This window comes from Neopsephotus bourkii, unplaced genomic scaffold, assembly GCF_033783945.1.
Source record: "Neopsephotus bourkii isolate Nb327-2 ecotype Australia unplaced genomic scaffold, CSIRO-AGI_Nbou_v1 NB_379, whole genome shotgun sequence".
NCBI classification, from domain to species: Eukaryota; Metazoa; Chordata; class Aves; order Psittaciformes; family Psittacidae; genus Neopsephotus; species Neopsephotus bourkii.
Window position 1 is genome coordinate 1,328,299 of NW_026900884.1, and position 19,175 is coordinate 1,347,473.

General features: G+C 37.0%; 1 protein-coding gene across 1 annotated transcript; it reads right to left on the reverse strand.

Annotated features, from left to right (window-relative positions):
* Nucleotides 1–4,129: 4,129 nt before the first annotated feature.
* On the reverse strand, nt 4,130–19,175 carry KIF11 (kinesin family member 11). The gene is made up of 22 exons (XM_061349001.1): nt 19,040–19,175; nt 17,128–17,260; nt 16,903–17,000; nt 16,747–16,825; nt 16,226–16,411; nt 16,009–16,133; nt 14,725–14,815; nt 14,192–14,434; nt 13,981–14,076; nt 13,259–13,347; nt 12,640–12,727; nt 11,695–11,883; nt 10,413–10,620; nt 9,978–10,150; nt 9,538–9,660; nt 8,723–8,881; nt 8,209–8,348; nt 7,295–7,574; nt 6,005–6,227; nt 5,603–5,754; nt 5,183–5,299; nt 4,130–4,447 (listed from the first exon to the last, which is right to left on the reverse strand). Exons 1-22 carry the CDS (start codon nt 19,126–19,128, stop codon nt 4,325–4,327), a joined length of 3,204 nt encoding a protein of 1,067 aa, XP_061204985.1. The 5' UTR covers nt 19,129–19,175; the 3' UTR covers nt 4,130–4,324.

Below are 19,175 nucleotides of genomic sequence, written 5' to 3' on the forward strand. Positions count from 1 at the left end.
AGTGCTCTGGACACTGTCAGAATAAAATGAATCAAAACCATATATACATAATAAAAAATTGTAGATGATTAAATCTGGAAACATCAGAAAAATCTAATACGCTTTTACATAAAATTTGTTTATTTTCTTTTTTATTTTTTAATAAAGAAAACACAAAGTTTCAGTCATTGTGTCTTATTCTTTGATTTACAACGTTTAAGTTATGAACAGACCAAGAGTCACAAAAGCATTTTAAGTATAATTAAGAAAGTCAAGGGAACTTTTATATAGATTTAATATTTTGTAGAAAAAAACCCAATCCCATTACTTATCAGTATTTTACAAACCCTAACTTTGTGCCACCTGAAACCTGATAATCTCATAAAATCTGAGAAATCTGGAACAACTTTCAGAAGTCATAGAAATGGTAACTTGTTTCTAACTTCTTCACTGACAAGAGACTTTTTAGCTGAGGAGGACTTCTGCAGCTATAATGTGCCCTCCTTTTGGTAGCTAGACCCTTTACTAGGAACCAAAGGTTATTTTAGAAGTGCTGTGAACATTGGGATTTAAACATTCACTTCACTGCGTTCATACCTTTAACATTTTCAAGGTTCAGCTTAGCAATATTGCTGTAGATAGTTTGTGTTCAACCTATAAGAACAGCCTACTCTACTAGGTGGTCTACCTCTCACCTATAACACTACATCGCTTAAAGCCTACTAATGCAAAGCTTACCAAGATTTATTATTATTTAACTTTATAAAGTAACTGTGTGGGTGGGCGTGCAATTTACAGAGCATTGCCCTCTACCATAAAATGTAGGTTCTAACAGGGAAAGCAAAAAAGAGTAGTCAAATGGGTGTAAACACTTGTTTTAAAAGGATATATTTACCAATCTTGTATTTAAAATTTTATTTCTTTTTTACTGTTTTTTAATGCTCTGAAACATTAAGAGTTTCTTTTTTCCTTCTTCAGTCTTTTTAATGGAAAAGGAAAGTTAACTTTTATTTTTCCAGTTCTTTATATTTTTTTTATCACCACAAAGAGTTACAGGCTTCCTTTCCTCTACCCATTTAACAGATGACTGCAGTGGTGACTGACACCTAACAGTAAAAAGAAAGGTGGAGCCTAGCAACTATGCACCTTCTCCTTGCTCTTCCTAGCCCCACACAACTACTGATACCCAAAATAAAAGCAGCCATCAACAGCAGACAGTCAGCTCAGTCTTCTCTCTTCAAATAAGCACTGCATCCCCAACCACTCTGATACAGCAAGTGTCACAGCAACCTGATTTCCAGGAGGAAGCAGGAAGTTTCCTTTCCCCTATTTCCTTCTAACTGCTCATTTATCACTCGAAAAGCCAGCTGGTGGCTCTGCTTATCCGTGCTTACTGTGGCCTTCTTATTGTTCTCTTTGCATTCTCCCTTTACATGCACTTAAATTCCCGCTTTTCCTCATTTCATTTCTCCACATCACATTCATCCTAGCTGGGTTTTTTGTTAAATCAAGACCTGTTCCCACTTGGCCACTAATCCAGAATCTGAAAACACTCATTCAGAACACATCCCCATACTACAGCCCCAGTCACCACAGTTCTCTGTCATGCTCACCTGGACTAATTCAGTCAGGGTGCAACCTTGTTATTTGTTCTGTGGAAATTGCTTCCTACTCTTATAAAGGATGCTTTATAACCAGACAAATTCAAACTATGCCATTTCTTCCCTCTGGATTAGACCTCTGAATCCAGTGGCTATATACAAGAAATAGCTCTTGCTTTTTCTTACCTTCTTTTCTCTGTCATACATCATACAATATACCAAAACAAACAGGCATTGCTTTCTACTCTGGGCAATGCCCACAGAGTGCAGAACCTAGAGAACATGTTAGGACAAGAGTTTAGTTACTGAGAGCCTCTATTAGCCCTGCAGCAAATCTCAAGAGGTAGGCTGGATCATCTTTTTGTTAAATGTTGCTCTTCATGAAACAATACCTTGCCCAAGCTTGAATAAGGAATTATCTTTGTGGAAACATAAATTCAATATTAGCTTTTGAAACATGCTCTTTTAACAGGTGCTTGAGAAAAAGCTTGGCAAAATGCTTATTTCTAAGACACAATTAAAGGCCAGTACTTGAGCCTCGGGCTAATGCTTTAGTGTTAGAGCCATCTAGTGGGCGAAGAGACACGGAGCTGAGACAAGTTCTGCACCCGGATTTTTTGTTCTATTCTTCCTGCTGGTGTGACCTCTGGACACCATGGCCACTGAAACAATGATCTGCCTTTTTTTTTTATTTTTTATTTACCAGTATTGCAAAAGAAAGAAATCATGACTCTGAGGGGTATTTAGAATAAAAGCATGCAAGCAGACCATGAAATTCATACAGCTGTTAAGTCTCCAGATTATCAAGAAAACAACTTGTGCCTGTACCAGAGGGAAACCAAATAGCTAGGGTAGAGGAGACAGTCTTAAAGATAATAAAGCTAGGAAGCACAAATTCTGGCATGATTTTATGGGTATGACTCTCCTTGGGTACTGGCTATTCCAGTTTGTTCGTACTGATCCTGTGAAAGCCCATAGGGAAAATGAAAGTAGCAGGGTAAAAGAATGACAAGCCTCTCCTATTTGTCTTAGGCCCTTCAATACAGCTGTGGGATCAACACTTCTGGTTGAATTTTAGTTACCCAAATAATTTATTGAAGAAAATGCATCCTAGGCCCTGGAGAGTTCTTTGGTCTGTTAAATTTCTGGTGCCAGAATTTGACAATATACCAAACACTCTCTGAAGGAGACAGCTTCCAGTGTTTCACGTCCCTTACAGTGATAGAAAGACTTGTTATATAAGCTACTTGCCAAAAATATCATACCCTACCCGCCAAAAAAATCCGTATTTGCATTTCTTATTAGTTCGAAAGGAAATGAATGCTTTCCCCTCCTTGTATCAGGCTGTTAAGAAAAAACAACCAACTTCGCCCATGGAGGCAAAAGAAACAATAGTAGGAGGTATGATGGGTGTATCAGACAAACAACTGGTGAATGGTCTATCTCATGCTAGAGTTTGGAGAAATAGTACAAGGTCATACTCTAAATGATGTCTGGAGTATGCCCTTGAACCGATTCTCAAATTTGCAAGATTCAGACAGCACAGGACTGCAGTGCGATGTCTGCATGGTGTCCTAAGTGTCTAGCCGGTTGACATACCTGCTCAAATAGACACACAGGACACCCATGTAAAGAAACATCAACCTGAACCTGCAAGCTAGATATGGAAAAATTGACAATCTCCTAAATCATATTTGACAACTAAGAATAGTGCTTCAATTTAAATTAAGTCTGCCATCCAGTGTCTCTCCCCACTCCCATCATTATCCTATTCACCTATTTTTTTTAGCACACCATAGCTTGGAAGATTTTTTCAAATCCTCAGGTAAGCAGAATGAGAACAGCTGGTCAGATGTTACTGTCAGTTACTGGAAATTCGTTATACAACTTAGGAACTGCATTTGTAACCAAGTTTGCATGTACTCTTGTAAGCATCTACATCTTAAAAGAAATCCTCCCATTTACAATACATAAGCTGTGGTTGACATCATATGCAAGGCAACACATCACAGCTGCAGGTTAAGATGAAAATAATAACAGTGGGGTTCAAAACAAATGAAAATAAAAAACCCCAAAACCTAGCAGTGAGACTTCCATATACTGAAAAAGCACTGAAACAGAGCTATTGTCTATTATGAAACAGAGGAAAGAACCACCTTTTTTTTGACAGCGCAAGATGTATGACATAGATGCTAATGTTTTTGCTAAATTAAACATGGTAATATAAAATGAAAGTCATGTAAGGTTGTTTTACTCTGAGGAAGGTGCTTATAACATTTGTTTTCCATGTATCAATAATTTATTTGAAGTATCCCAGGCAAAATCAGCTAATTCATAAAAAACAGGAATGAAACTAGAAAACAGGTACAAACCCAAAACACTGTTTACAGTTAATCAAAATATCAAATGGTAGCTGGTAATGCTGACAAAGCATTTTATCTCATCCCTTTCTACTGTTTCAAATCTGAGAAAAGGATACCTTACTTGAGAACATTAAAATCTATTTAACATACAGAACCACAATCCCCCCCCCCCCCCCCCGTTTAAAAAAAAAAGTCTGTTAATACTTTGTAAGCTATAGCATATAAAAATGGGACAAAAGCAGGACATCTGGCAGGTCAACCTTTTGATCCAACTTTGCATCAATATATCACTATAAACAGAGACCGAGAATAACCAAAGTTATGGCTCAGTAGAGAATTAAACTTAAGTATTTCAAAAGAGGGATCTGCAGTGGGTATATCTTAGTTCAGTGATCTTAAAGGAGGCTTAAATTTGGGAAGAAACTGTTCTGTCGTATCTTCTATCTTGCTCTCCACTGCAGCTGCAGATCTGTTCTCTTTATCCTTTCTGTGACTCCTTTTGTGCTGGGATTTAAAGAAAACGTCCAATGTTAAGAGAATACAAAAAACCCCTAAAGACTACTTGCTCCTGTACACTGCATTACATAGTGTTCTGAGAAAACAAGTTGGTAAAACTCATGAAAAATATCCCTAATATTAGATTTACTGAAGAGAGATGTAGGCATCTGGAAGTTCAGCAGGTACTTTTAAGGGATCCATGGCAGGTAAACACACCACACACACCCCAAGCAAACATAGAAGGGCTATAGACAGTTACATTGGTAGAGCAAGAGGCTCAAAAAGAAAGAAGGTAAAAACAAAAGCAAAACCCCAACCTCCCAAGCAAACACACACCACCACCCAAAAAAACCCACTACCACCCTCAAAACCCAGCGAAGAAGCAAGAAAGCTAGCATTTCTGTTTGGCCTCTAAGAAAATGCTCTGCATCTAATTTCAACTTTTCTATTAACGCGTGTTTGTATCTAGTAAATTATGACAGTGTTTTTCATGCAGGATTATCTGCTGAGAAGCTTACTACTGTCTGTCCAGCTTGCCAGAAACTTGCATTATTTTATCTGGTGTTAATTGTTACCAGAACCTGTTATTTCATCTCAAGTTTAACAAAGCATACTCTACAGGATTTATAGAAATTGTTAGACTACACTAAATTATAGTAAGTGACTTTAGATTACGACACTATTATGGAACAAGAATTTTCCTTCTTTCTTAAATATGTTTGGAATATCTGTAGAAGTTACCTGGAAAAAGGGAACACCACCATTTGCTTGGCAGCACATGTTTGCATCCACCAAGGATTTGTCACTATCAAGGCTTCCACTTGCTTCTTGCAACCCTTCCTCTTCTTCCAACAGGTCCTAAAGCAGAAGTTTTCAGAAAAGTGTATTTAATGTACTAAGCATGATCAGACCTATAAAAGTCATGGCACTTCCTTTTTTGAAAAACAGAAATGAAAGTCTCTAAATTATTAATGTCTTCCCTTATTTTTCAAGATACTGCTTTTGTCAAAAAGCTCAGCACATGTGGCTCCAAGTACCCTGCAAAATACAAGTGCTGCAACAGCTCTGGGGTTCAAAGTCAACTCTCCACAACAGGATGAAAAAACTCCTAAAGATGTGAAATACTTACTGAAGAGCTTCATTTGCCTCTCACACACATACCTGATCTACATTATCCTCTACCTCTGTCACACTGTTCAGGACAGCATCAAGCTTTAGTTGTCTTTGCCTTAATTGCTCCAGCAGAAGTTCCCGGGGTTCTGTTCTCACAAGTGTGACTGGATAGAAGTAGTCTTTTCTCTGTGGAGTTGCCCCTTTAATGAAGATTGTACACTAATGAAAGGCACTATTAAACAATGTCAGCATTTGCTTTAATTACAGATCCTCAATTTTACATTAACTTAACAAAGTCATGCTTTGTTCAGTCATCATTCTCTGCATGCACCTTAAAAAAAGGTGTCAGGCTGCTAGCTATAATATTGCTCCCATTGGCCTTCTCTTACAAATTCTGCAACTCGAATTGCTTTCTGTAAGACCATTCTGTCCCCAACCTATTTTAAGTACCTGTTGGAACATCCACTTTAAGATCCTCCTGCAGGAAATCATTAACCTGAGTCAGTCCATGCTTTGCTTCCTCAGAAAGTGTCAGCTTCTCCTTCAGAAGTATTTCCTGGTCAACATTTATCTGCTCCAGAAAGCCATTCAGTACCTTCTCCTCAGCAGCTTTTTGTCTACCAATATGGTCGTCAATTTCAGCTATGGCTGTATCACAGCTGCCTTCATTTTTCTGCAAACAAGTCAAAAGCACAACTAGTAACACCAAGTTAACAGTAAAAGTAAAGTTATGGCCTCTTTTCTAAGATGTGGTACACGATTAATGACATGACTTGAAACGAAAACAACTGAGACCTCAAATTGAGAAGTTTCAGTGCTAGTTTTACACACTCATTTTGAGAACTATCTTCAGAAGAGATGCAGTTTCTTAGAAAGTATGATCATTTTAGAGAGCTACTCATAAGAATAAAGATGATGCCATTTGGTTCAGATCAGATTTCTCATGCTTCTATGCACAACCCTGCACAGAATTAGGATATCCAAGTGAAAGTGAAAATCCTACAAGCACTAGAAGCTTTATGCATTTGTAGGGGAAAAGAAAAACGTATTTTAGCCATCCTCACTGGAATGAAATGCCTGAAGTGTTCTGTAGGTGTAACAGATACAGGAGTGTCTTAAGACTGCAAACACTTTTAACAATCAAGTTTTTTTTCCTGAAAGTTAGCAAAAAGTTGGATTTGCCTATTTCAGCACCATCAGAACAATCAGGGGGAGTAAGTGAAGTTTGTGATGGAAATTAAAAAAAAAAAAAAAAAAGAGAGAGAAAACCTCTCAGATTAGTGGCCAGAACTAGTAAATACTTAGAAAGAATGCTTTCTGCCATAATGTTAATCCATCTGACCAATAAAATCATTTGCATCCTCCAGAATACAATCTGTATTTGATAACTGTGCAAATCTTCCAAGGACACTATTGGTAGATAAAGCTTTAGAATTAGAGATGTGCACTATCAAAAAGATATAAAAACTCTCCCAAATTACAAGCAGAAGTTAGCTACATGGATTAATCAAAACACTATTTTATGAAGTTATTTGCATTTTAAGTTCAAAGTCTTAAGTTAAGCTTTTGGTTTCTCTAATTGCACCTATTTAAAGCAACTAACATAAATCTGCTGTGACCAAAAAAAAACACCATTGCCAAATTTTTTCTGACTATAAGTGAAAACTTCTTTCCCCTACAAATTCTACTATAGAAGTTTTTCCCAGAATGTTGTATTAGGCTACAAATGACTATAGGTACCTTTTGTAAACACTCAAGTTGCTGGTTCTCATCATTGAGGGACAATAGCTGCTGATTGGTAAAGTTGACTATCTGAGCAGTCGTAAATTCACCCCATTTATCAGTATCCTGAGACACGTTTTTGAGATTGGTGAGAAGCTGAGAACAGTAGTCAGTGGATCTTTCCAGCATCGTCTTGTTTTCATCATTTATGGTCCTGAGTTCTTGAGAGAAATTATCCAGAGATGCAATAAATTTGCTGTGATTGGAAGTTGCACTGCTGACAAGGTCTGTAGTTTTCCTGCAACAACATGTTTGTAAGAGTTCAGAGATTTTGAAAGGTGGATTTTAGCACTTTCTATATTTAGAAATATTTGAGACCAGAAGCAGTGAAGTAGCACAGCTCTATCAAACCAGTTAATTATGTTGTTGCTCTATTTAGCAGATTTACAAACTGCAGCACTTTGAGCAGTAGGCTTGTCAAATCCCCCAAAAAAAGCCCAACCAAAAAACCAGAAAACCCAACCACAAACTGAAAACAACTTCAGCAAGGCCTTAGTTACTCAGTCTGCAACTGAATGAAGCATGCTGTAATAGATGCACTATTATACTTCAAGCTAACTCATTATGGTACGAAGTTCTGAATCCCAGCCATACCGAGGGCAGTTCATCAGCATATTGCTCCCAAAACCATGGTATCTTATCTGCAATATGCTCAAGAGACAAGTTTCAGGAAAAGCCTTGTAGAGCTACCTTTTACTCTGGGGAAAGGTGAACTATGATCTATATTCTGTGGCAGAACTCAGCTCTAACACTGAAGTCTTGTCCAGAAGAGTTTATAAACATATAAATATGAAGAGCATCTAATTTTGCAGTCCTCTTCATACATAGTTTTATCTCACATCAGTATATACAAAAAGTAATCTGCTTCTTACAGGTGAACATTTTCCTGTACAACAGAGATGGTGGTCTTCAAGCTTCCATTTTTTGCAAGTACATTAGTTAAGTTCTTCTGAGTCTCCTGAGCAAAAAGGTCAAGCTGGCTTTGCAGTACGAACATCAATTGAGCTGCATTCTATTGAAAAAAAGTGTCAGACATTTCATTGTTATTGCACTTTTTAACATTCTTAAAAGGTACTTGAATGCCTTAATTAAAAATGCAGCAAATAAAAAGCTTTGTTGTTTTACAATTTTTGTAGAGAAGATATAGACACTTTGCTTTTGGAAATACATGTAAACACATATACTGGACATGCTTAGAGCAACGGTACATTTTTTGATTACCTTCCTATACAAGCTTCTTAAAGCAGCCCATCAAAGGCTTAGATTATCGAATTACTATCCTAACAGTTCTCCTGAAACAAGTACAACAGTTTACTGCTATAAAGAGTTTAAATCAAAACAAGCAATCCCATTTGGCGTTAGAATTTTTTTTAACTCCAAGGATACCTTTGTATGCGCCAACCTCGTCATTTCCACTTCTTCTTTTAAATTTTCACAATCATTCTGAAGCTGAGCAAAAACACTGGCTGTTTCTTCCCGTAATTCTTTCAAAGTGAGAGAAAGATCTTCAAAGAAGGTATCAATTTCCTTTTTATGACCCTCCATCTTTGAAAGAAGGTTTGATTAAAGTTAGATATTTGTCTGTTGTTGGGAACTGGATACTTTTCCCTAGCATAGTTTATACAGAAATTGTCAAAGGCACTAATAAAGTATTGTGCATAAAAGGTGGAAAATTACACTTTAGAACAATCTGAAGTGACATACCGGAACTTGGTATGGGCTTTTCCAAACACAAAATGTGGCATGTGAGATAGACAAAATAGGAAGACACAGACAAGGTACTTGTTAAGACAAGAACAAGAAGCAAGAGCTGGTAAGCCATGCACTATTTGTTGAAGAGATCGGGTTTTAAGAGTTAAAACTTTTCTGAGTTGGTTATTTTAGACTTCTAAAACACAGGAGAGACTATATTATACGTATTTGTTACATACAGTTTTAAGCATCCATGTTTTACCATTCTTACGTGGCATTTAGATGAGCAGTTGTGCCAATATAGGTAAAAAAACAAATACACCGCATTTAGAAGTGGAAAAGAAGCCTGAAAGAAAGAGGTAAAAGGCAGGACTCATGGGACAGGATAAAATGACAAAAGCCAGACCAGAACTGGAAACATTCTGACACGCTGCAGAAAAACCATTAAGTGTTATCTGTAAATTAAATAAAATAACAGGACAAGAAAAGAGATAACACATATGCATTACCTTGTCAACCACAACAGAGTATTTCTTCATGTTATTCTGAAGCTGACAGTTTAGCCCCAAGACAAATTCTAACATTGGTGTCAAACTATTTAATGCTGTTCCTAATCCAGATGTATGTTCCTCCTAGGAGCAGCAGGGGGAGGGAAAAAAAAATAATAAAAAAAAATGTAAAGCATGGTATGACTGTTCCTTCATCTACATTTGTAAGAAGCTATTCATATATCCATGTACTCTGCTATGACAGCATTTGCTATACAAGTACATTACAGCTTGTGGGGGTGACATGCAAGGGGAAATGGGGAAGGACATAATCATGGCCAAGAACTGAAGCAGAGACAGGTAGAGGGCATGAGAAAAAACCCTTATACAATATTTAGAGAAGCCCTGTTGATTGAGAACAGTTTAATTTAAGTAACATAAGAGTATGTATATTTACTAACAATTAATCTCAGCAGCTCAGCTTTACAATCAAGCGACAGATTTTCATGTTGTATTATTTTTTTGGACACGTGAGAAACTTCAGTAGACACCAATTCTTTAACAGAGGCAAAAGATGCTGATACAACTGATGCAAGCATATTAGCTGCCGAAGAACTGGTAGACAGGAGGTTACCTACAAAAGAAATCAAGATGTGTTATGAGTATTTTTTATAAGCTCTACCATAGGATAGAAACTCCTTTTATTGCTCATCACCTTATTGACTCTTACAGCACAGAAAGGCTGTTAATCTACATTACTAATGCAACTGTTATCATTACATTGCTTAAAATAAAGCCTCTTCCACTTACTAAAACAGATCTATTTTAGGAAATGATCTTTAGTACTACTGTTGAAAAAACTCAGGATGGCACAGTGATATAGATACTACACTTACCTATAAAATTTGTGTAAGATGTCAACATCTGTTGCTGCTTCAAACTGTTTTCAGTAACTGAATCTTGTATTTTGTTGAACAAATCATTCATTTTTCCTGCAAATGTATTTTGGACGATAGCATTGTGTTGATCAACAACCTTCTTACGGTCCAGTTTTGCATGGAGGCCAGATACATCTTTTGCAGTTTCTTGAACTGTACTAAGCAACTACAATTTCAAGTTATTTTGGTCAGTCTTTAAACAAGTCAATTATATAAGAAAGTTAAAGAAGTTATTTCCCTACAAAGACAGGTATTTCCTTTCTAAATCCTGGTGTTATGTCGTTCGTAGTCTTAGAACACAGAAAAGAAGTTACCTGTAAAGGCCATTTGTTCTTTCAAATGAAAGCATTAACAACTTCTTAAATACTAAGTATGTCCTTTAAGATATCATTTATCCCCGAATACTAAATAAATCCTCACCACTTCAACTTTTTCTGAAAGATTTGACAGTAAATATATTCCTTAATAGTACTCAAGCAAGAGGCTTCCAGTACTATTCTCTGATAAATAATGGAGAATTTGAACACATAGTGGCTTCTTGGTTTTGTAGTCAGCATAAATGATTTCTGTACCTATTTCTCTTACACACTCACAACCCACATGCAAAACACTAGGCACTCCCTCCCATCCTTACAGGAATCTGAGTAGAAAGATATTTTCATGTTGACTAAAAATACAAATTTTATCACTTTGCAGGACATTCTCTCCTCCTATCAAGTCTGTTTTGATAATTACCAGCAAACTACAAACATCAAAATGATACCTTAAAATACAGACGTAACAGGACAACAGTTTCCATTTAGTGAGTGTAAATTGCTGCACACATCTCTGCAAAGCTTTTTGCTGTTTTTCTACCCCCATTATATATAATTCACTCTTTTGTAAGGCCAGACTTACGTTCCTAGTAAAGCAAGCTACTTATTCCGCAAAACAGCTCATGACACAGATAGTGCAAAGCACTGAAACTCTCATGACAACCTGGCCTGAAGGAAAGATTAGCTCCAGACCAACCACTGTGTTTAGCAGTCAACTGTCAATATTACCACAAAGTCCTGCAATCTAAAGTAGCTTTTCATCATAATATCTTGTATAGAGAGAGCTAATCCTACTTGTTCCATCTCAAATTCAGGTTTTGTCATATTCTCATCATGATTTAGCAAAAATTATTTCCTTGAACAGCCTATGAATCTCCCAAACATAGGAAGCTACTGTTACAGTTAGGTGCAAAAACTGTGACAACCTTGCTAGCTGTGCTATGAAGTTTTTGTTCAGTGTTTTCCAAAACTGAAACCACGTATTCTTCTTCAGCCAGATGAATCTTTGTTTCTTGCAGATCTTTTTGGGTTTCTTCCAGTTCTTTTTCCTTGATTTGCAGATCTGTTTTACACTGTTCAAGCTCATTTTTATTAACTGTGAATAATTCAGTGATCTAAAGCAGAAGACAAAAATCAGTAGGGAAACACTCCTTTTGTAAGGTCATCAGAACTCCTATCTCTCAAATTACACCAAAATACCAGAAGGCAAATCTCATCTAGGAATGTAGTTTCAGCTATAAGGCTCAGAGGATTTAAACTTAGACAACAGATAGCACAAACCAACACCATATTCATTGTAATAATCCCTTGCTTCCCCACTCAAAACACAAGACCAAGCAGTTGTTACAACACAGTAAGAAAAAAAATAAATAAATCCCACTAACCAAACTTAAGATAGAATGAAGAAGAGAGTTAGTAAAGCTGATTACACAGATTAGTTACGTATTTCAGCAAATTAACAGCTGCATTTGTTTTAAAGAGAAAGCTCTCATTTTCTGTGTAATTTGTTAGTGGGAACTCATCACCTTCTCCTCTCCCTTTTATTCTTTGCTCCTAAGCAGATACCCGTCAATTGAGATACTGATTTTTAAAAGCAGACATTTTGCCAAAAACCCAACAGAGCAAATTAAAGTGCTAGACATTAAAAGAGCTTTAAAAAAAAAATAAATATTGCATCCTGCAACTAGCATTTGATACTTCAACTTCCTAACATAAAGAATTAGGAAGCTTCCACTCTTGACTATTTAGAGAACTTTAAGAAGAAAAACTTTTCAGAAAGTTCTTTGCTCCAACCTTTTTCTTCATTCCCCAAAAGGTTTCTTTCCTTTTTTTTTGGCAGATTTAATCCACAGTTGAGAAATGTCACTTACTTTTTTCACTTCTTCCTCCATGACACTGATTTTGTCAATATACTCTGCAATTTGCTCTTCCTGAACTGTCAGCTTTCCGTTAAGGGCTCTCAAGCAAGGATTAAAACAAATAAACAAATCAGTCAAGTAAGAGTTGATTTCAAGATTATCTACTGGTTTTTATAATACATATTTAGCAACGTCAAAATGTATTGCTAACTTCTGTATGAAACGCAGGTAATTTTCACCTAATGCAAAAAGGATTTGAAATGATTCTCCATTGTAAATTTTCTGTGTGAACTAGCCATCTTACAAAGTGAAGTAAATTATGTCTAGTTTATTCTTCTATATGAGCTTCCACTGAAAGAATGGCTCCATGGGGTAAAGCTGCATCACAGCTATGCTTACTGGAAGCTGTACATATAAAATATGTGCAACAAATAAAATCCTTAGTGCAAGCCTAGTCTTTAGGCTTCTATCTGTATAATAACTGATTTCTAAGAAACCAGTTGGCTAAATTCTCCTTACTATCTTCAATTTTCTGGTGTAAAAGTAGATCCAAAAGCGTATTTGTATGACGATAGGTACCAGTATCTGAGATTTGTTGTTAAGAGATTTTATAGAAATTTTAAAGACATACTCATAATTTTCAAGAGAAATATAGACTCCATTTTTTTCTCGCGCAGCAGCAAGGTCTCGCTTCAGACGCTCAATCTCTTCAGTGTATTCCTGCATAAAGGAACAATCACTTGTAAATGTCTGAATTCCTACTTTGCTTTCATGATTTATCTTAACAGATACTTCACAGAGAGTGCTGTGTGGACATTTCGCATAAGCACTTCTGTTACAAATAAGTTCAGTATAGCACCATTTAAATTCATAACACTGGATAGATTTAGAGCATTGAAACATCCCAATTCAGTCATACCTGATCACATATAACAGCTTACAATGGGAATCCTTGCTTCTTTAGTAGCAGTCAACTACTTTATATTCATACTTACTGACAATTTCACTTTAATTAGGCATTCTGTAGGGAATGAAGCTACTAATACAGTAAGCCCACGAAAAAATATCCAGTGTGATTTACTGGCTCTCCACTGATTTGTAAATAGATAATACATACACAGAGTCATGGCTAAGAGTAATAGACCTCTCTATCCAGTTTTAGCAACAGTTTTGGTGTATGCAAAGTGATTAATGCTACACCAGTTTGAAAACAGGAGTTCAGTGATTAAAGTTACCTCAGAAAAGCACCACTACTAGTTATAGCTTCTCCACAACTCTATTATTCCTTCATAGCAAAATCTATGTTAACAGAATCAAACCTATCCTGTAACTTAAGATACATGTGTAGCTTACCTTAATAAGAGCTTTTTTTGTTAGCTTCTGATTAACTTCAGGCTTGTTCATTATATTCTTTGCTCTGTGGGCATATTCTAGCGTACTCAGGGTTTCCTGTGATAAACAGATGTAGTAACAGTACATCAAGATGAGGAGTCCACCAATATTTTTGTATCATTAGCGAACTACAATATCTATTTTAGAAATGGATTTTCAGACTTATATTTACCTCAAGACTTATAGATGCAGGAGAAACTGTGGCAATTATTGACGTTTTTGTTCGTCCTCCAAGAGAGTCTTGAAGGATTCTTGTGAGTTTAGATTCCCTGTATGGAATATGTGGGGCTCTTTCTACTAGAGCAGTAATAACTCTTCCTAGAGTCAGAAGAGACTGGTTGATATTTCCAGCTTCACGAGCTCTTTTGTCAACTGCCCCAGATCGACCAATGTTTTCACTTCCTGCAAGATCAACCTGAAAGACAAGAGGAAGGACATGCTTCTGTCTCAAATGACCCTGAAGAATGCTCACCCCCCAGTGTTGCAGAATGCAACACACAAAGCAGCTTATGAGTTGTGAAGGATGTCAAATGGAACTAATGTTTTTCAGAGTGACAAGTATAGTCCATATCTCTTTACAGAAAAAATTTTCCCCCTTTATTGGAAAACAGACCCTACCCCACCTCAGATCAAGGGAATGAAGTCAGATTATTCTAGTTGATTATTTTAAGAATGTCATGAACAACATTTACTTCAAATACTTACCAAGTTTAGCTTTCCAATTTTAACAAGTTCTTCTCCATCTATTGTTGTTTCTTTCATGTGGATGGTAATAGAAAATACAGAGTGGGAACGGCTATAAAAGAATTCAGTTTTCCTTTAATACGCTTTTACAATAAGAAGCTGACACAGAAAGACACAAACATCAAATTAGACCAGTTTCACCGTGCATAAAACCAGTTCAGGCAGAATAAATTATCTAAATTCCCTGTAATTTCAGATTTAATTAGTTCTGTGCTCTAATCTGTGGTAACTAAATACCCATTCCCCTGCACTAGTACACAGATGTGCTCAGCTTATTTTAAAATAAGTTGATGACTCGGGCAGGGTGTTCCTTGCTTATTACAACACTGGATGACTATTTGTTCAGTGACATAGCTATCACATCTGCAGTTTAAGAATGATAAATTAGTAATAAACAATGATATTTTTGACCAAGATGTCTCTACTAGATTCTGACTGAACTGCAATCATATGAAGTAGCCTGCATTGCTACATTTCCTCTTCAATCTTACGTCCAGCTTCCAGAATAGTGGTGTAAGAGTCCCAAATGCTGTCAACAAGTTTTTATTTAGTAAACAGGACTGGCAAAAAAACCCCATTTGGCTAAAACAAAGTCAACCCATCTCTGAAATACAAGTATACCAGCTAAATATCTTCCAAACTTTGAGTGGACTACAGCATTCTTTTTGAAGACGTACAGTATCTACTGCAGAGAATATTAATTGCGTGCTACTACATACAATGTATATCAGTTATGCATATGTCAGACTTCTTTTGGTTTCCATAGGCATAGAAAGCCTTGAAAAAGTTAACTTTGAGGATTAATTAAATTTCAATATTCTAGATGCCAGATTAAGAACATTCTGCTACTTACATCTCAGCTAGAGTTAGGTGGAATGCCAGGGCTACTGCCTACTAGGCACTGCATATTAACATGGGACATATTCATAACAAAGCATGCAAATTGTAAACAAGAGGAAGCTTGTGTAGAAAATAATGCAGAGAGAAACAGCTTGCCTATTTTTAAGATGAGATCATTCAGATTTTATAATGCCCCTTCACACAGCTATTAGAGTTGCCCTACAGGATGTAATAAGGAAGTTGTAAATATGGCTTTCTGATACACATTTGACAATCTAAACTGCGATACAGAATCTCCAGATCATGCCAGGTTTGCAGTAGCTTCAACATCATTTACTCCTTCAGCAAGATCTTGCTTAATAAAATAAGAACAAAATTAGTTTCTGAAACTGTGAGGATTTGTACCTGGAATATGCGTTCATGTAAGTAGCTGCAGTAGTTCTTTTCGCTGCACCCCTTTCCAGGATTTGGTAGACTTCATTTTTGTTGTGTACAGTTATTTCTTCCAAGCCTTTAATAATTACACCCCGCTGTCAGAAAATAATACAAGCTTATTATACATCTCTCAAACTCAACAATCCTGAAAGCCTTACGATAACAAATTTTGGAAGACAGCACTAACCTTGTTTCGAGGATCATCAAACATCTGCAGTCTTTCTCCGACATCAGGAGTAGGGTTCAGAAGATCAAAAAGCTCCTCATTATAGATTTCCAAAAGAGAGACTTTCACAGAAAATTCAGAGCCATTCTCTGTGAGTTTTTCAAATATTTGATGCAACGTACGGGGTATTATACCTGCCAGTGGATCCTACAAGTTAAATATTTAATACATAAATGTACTGAGAGAGATTTGAGAGTGGGGGTGGAATTACAGCTAAATAGTCACAATTTGTTATAAGCAAGAATGCCTTGGACAAAGATAATCTTCCATATAAAGATCACCAAGACTTGCATACATGCATTAAAAATGTAAAGGTTTGATTCTCATATAAATGAATGAGACCATTTATTAATTAACAAATATTTCAGGAAAGTCAACTTCAGGATTTGAAAGGCATCAATTTCTGGCTTTTCTTATCCTTCTGCAATTTCTAATTTTGAACTAATGTATAAGCAAGGGAAGTCTCAGGAATGAAAATATACCTCTTCCCAAGTATATTCTTCATTGGATGACCGCTCCCCTTCCATTGTGAAGGTCTTACCGGTACCAGTTTGTCCATAACTGTGAGAATAAAAAAATTAGAGTGTAATCTATAAACTAAAAGAAAATTTCTTAATAATAATTATTGGCTTACTTACGCAAACACTGTACAGTTGTAGCCCATAATAACTTCATCCAAAATGGGACACAGAACACTCCGGTACACATCAATTTGCTTTGCCTGAGCTCCAAAAACCTATTGAGACAAAGAAAACCCATCCCATTTATGTTTAAAATAATGTAGAGTATCACACAGTAATCAGACCACAATAGAGAAATGTATCTACTTGTTTCTACAAGTCCCCAACTTGACAAGCAGTTACCATATCAAATGTGTAAGTCTTTCTTGACGTCTTATCTGTCACTCCTCCAGTGCGAACACTAACTTCCTTTCTTGCTTGATCACAGTCTATAACAGGATAGGAGCCTGCTTTACGTTCTGAAGCATTAAAAGGCCTAAAAGACAGGAGTTAAGAATATAGATTGATACAATTGCTAACAAGAACATAAACTGACAAAGCAGTAATGTCACCCAGTTTAAGGATCCAGAATAGTGTAATTGAGTAAAAAGGACATCAAACTTTTAACTTAATTTGTTTAATAATTAAGGAAAAACTGCTGCAATTGGGCAGTTTCCAGACCTTGCTTCTCTTACACCCACTGTGGAACAACTCAAGAACCTACAAGTTTTAGTCTGTTTACATATGTATTTTTTAACAAGTCCATAAATACTTTTAAGATCATTTACATGCTTACACAGCTAACTTCCACTAGAAAATGTTGTTCAATTGCAGGAGTGGTAGAAGTTCAAACATACCAAATAGTTGTATAAACAAGAGCCTTCAAGAAAGGAAAAAATTGCACATGAAAGTTAAGGCAGTAGCAAATTAAATTAATTACATTTTAAAATTTACTTTTTCATTTACACAAGCAGTGAAGCCTGCATCATCTCAAACTGATCACAGTACTTTAAAGCACCAGAAATACCAACCTTTAGAATATTTTGACAGTAGAGACACTTCAGATGCTGTTTCTTTAGGGTTCATAACTACAGTTATGAAGGATATTAACATTCATATTAAAAATGCTAATGCGTGCGGTTTGAGTTTCCAGATTGATGTTTTACCAGAGCATAGTAAATGCATAGCTTGAAAAGATTTTTTATTTCAAACTTAAACAGGGGAAGATCGGATTAGATATAAGGAAGTTATTTACTGTGAGGGTGGTGAGGCACTGGGGTTGCCCAAGGGAGCTGCGAATGCTCCCTCCGTGGCAGTGTTCAAGCTGTGCTGGACAGAGCCTTAGGCAATGTGGTTTAGTGTGAGGTGTCCCTGCCCACGGCAGGGGCTTTGAACTCTACGATCTTAAGATCCTTTCCAAACCTAACCATTCTGTGATTGTATTATTGAAAAGCTCTGACATATCAGGTTTTGGAAGCAAATCTGAAATAAAATTAATACGATTGCGTCTATCTGCCAATATATAAGGTAAAGAGAACCTGACTGGTGAAGGAAAGAAAACAAAAAGGCAAAGTGAGGGGAACATGTACTGGCTTCACTAACGTTATTCTTTTGCAACTGCAATGATTTACATCAACACTTTCACCCACTCCACAGCGTTTGTTTCAGCAGCTTTTTAGTTGTATTTCAAAAACAAAATAAAATCGCTTTTAATTTCTATTATCATTGTGCACCTGTAAAAATAGAAAGTCCAAGCCTGAAGATAATTGCAAAAGGCATTAACAACAATAAGCTAACGTCTGCAGCACTGGCTCAAAAAAGAAAAAAAAAAACCCTTTCCCTCTCGCCCCCTCCCCCCAAAAAAAAACAACCACCAAACACCGAAACAAACGACACACACACAAAAAAGGAGAAACTTCCAAAAGTATTTTGAGCACTGCTCTTAAGCAATTATCAGCATTATAGTTTTAACAAGCTACACCTTTAAGAACCTTTAAGATCCAGTATCAGTGAGCAAGTCACGTCAAAACTACATCCCGCAGGTCTCTCTCCTAGGGGCCACTGAGCAGCAACAGACAGGGACTCAGCCTGCGCGGCTCCCCGACAGCCCCTCACTGGAAGACGGCCTCGGCCCTCAGAGCACAGCGGGTTCCCCGAGAGGCTGCGCAGCGTACGCTCCAGGTCGAGGTTCCGGAGGGGCCTCTCCGGCTGCCCGTTTACCCTGCTGCTGGCAAGTCCTCAACGCTCGCCCGAGGCGGGGCGTCGCCGCGCTTACCTGCACCGCACCACCACTTGGATGTTCTTGCCCTTCTCCTCCTTCTTAGAGCTGCTGCTGCCGCCTCCCTGGAAGCCGAAAGAAGCCATGGCAAGCCTCGGCGCCAAGCGTGCCGGGGAGGGAAGGAGGCCAACCG

Coding starts and splice junctions, on each gene's coding strand:
- KIF11 (XM_061349001.1), bottom strand. CDS start 19,128: ATGGCTTCTTTCGGCTTCCAGGGAGGCGGCAGCAGCAGCTCTAAGAAG. Junction 10,621..11,694: donor TTCATAGCACAGCTAGCAAG/GTTGTCACAGTT, acceptor TTGAAATTGTAG/TTGCTTAGTACAGTTCAAGA. Junction 8,349..8,722: donor CGAGGTTGGCGCATACAAAG/GTATCCTTGGAG, acceptor TTTTTTCAATAG/AATGCAGCTCAATTGATGTT.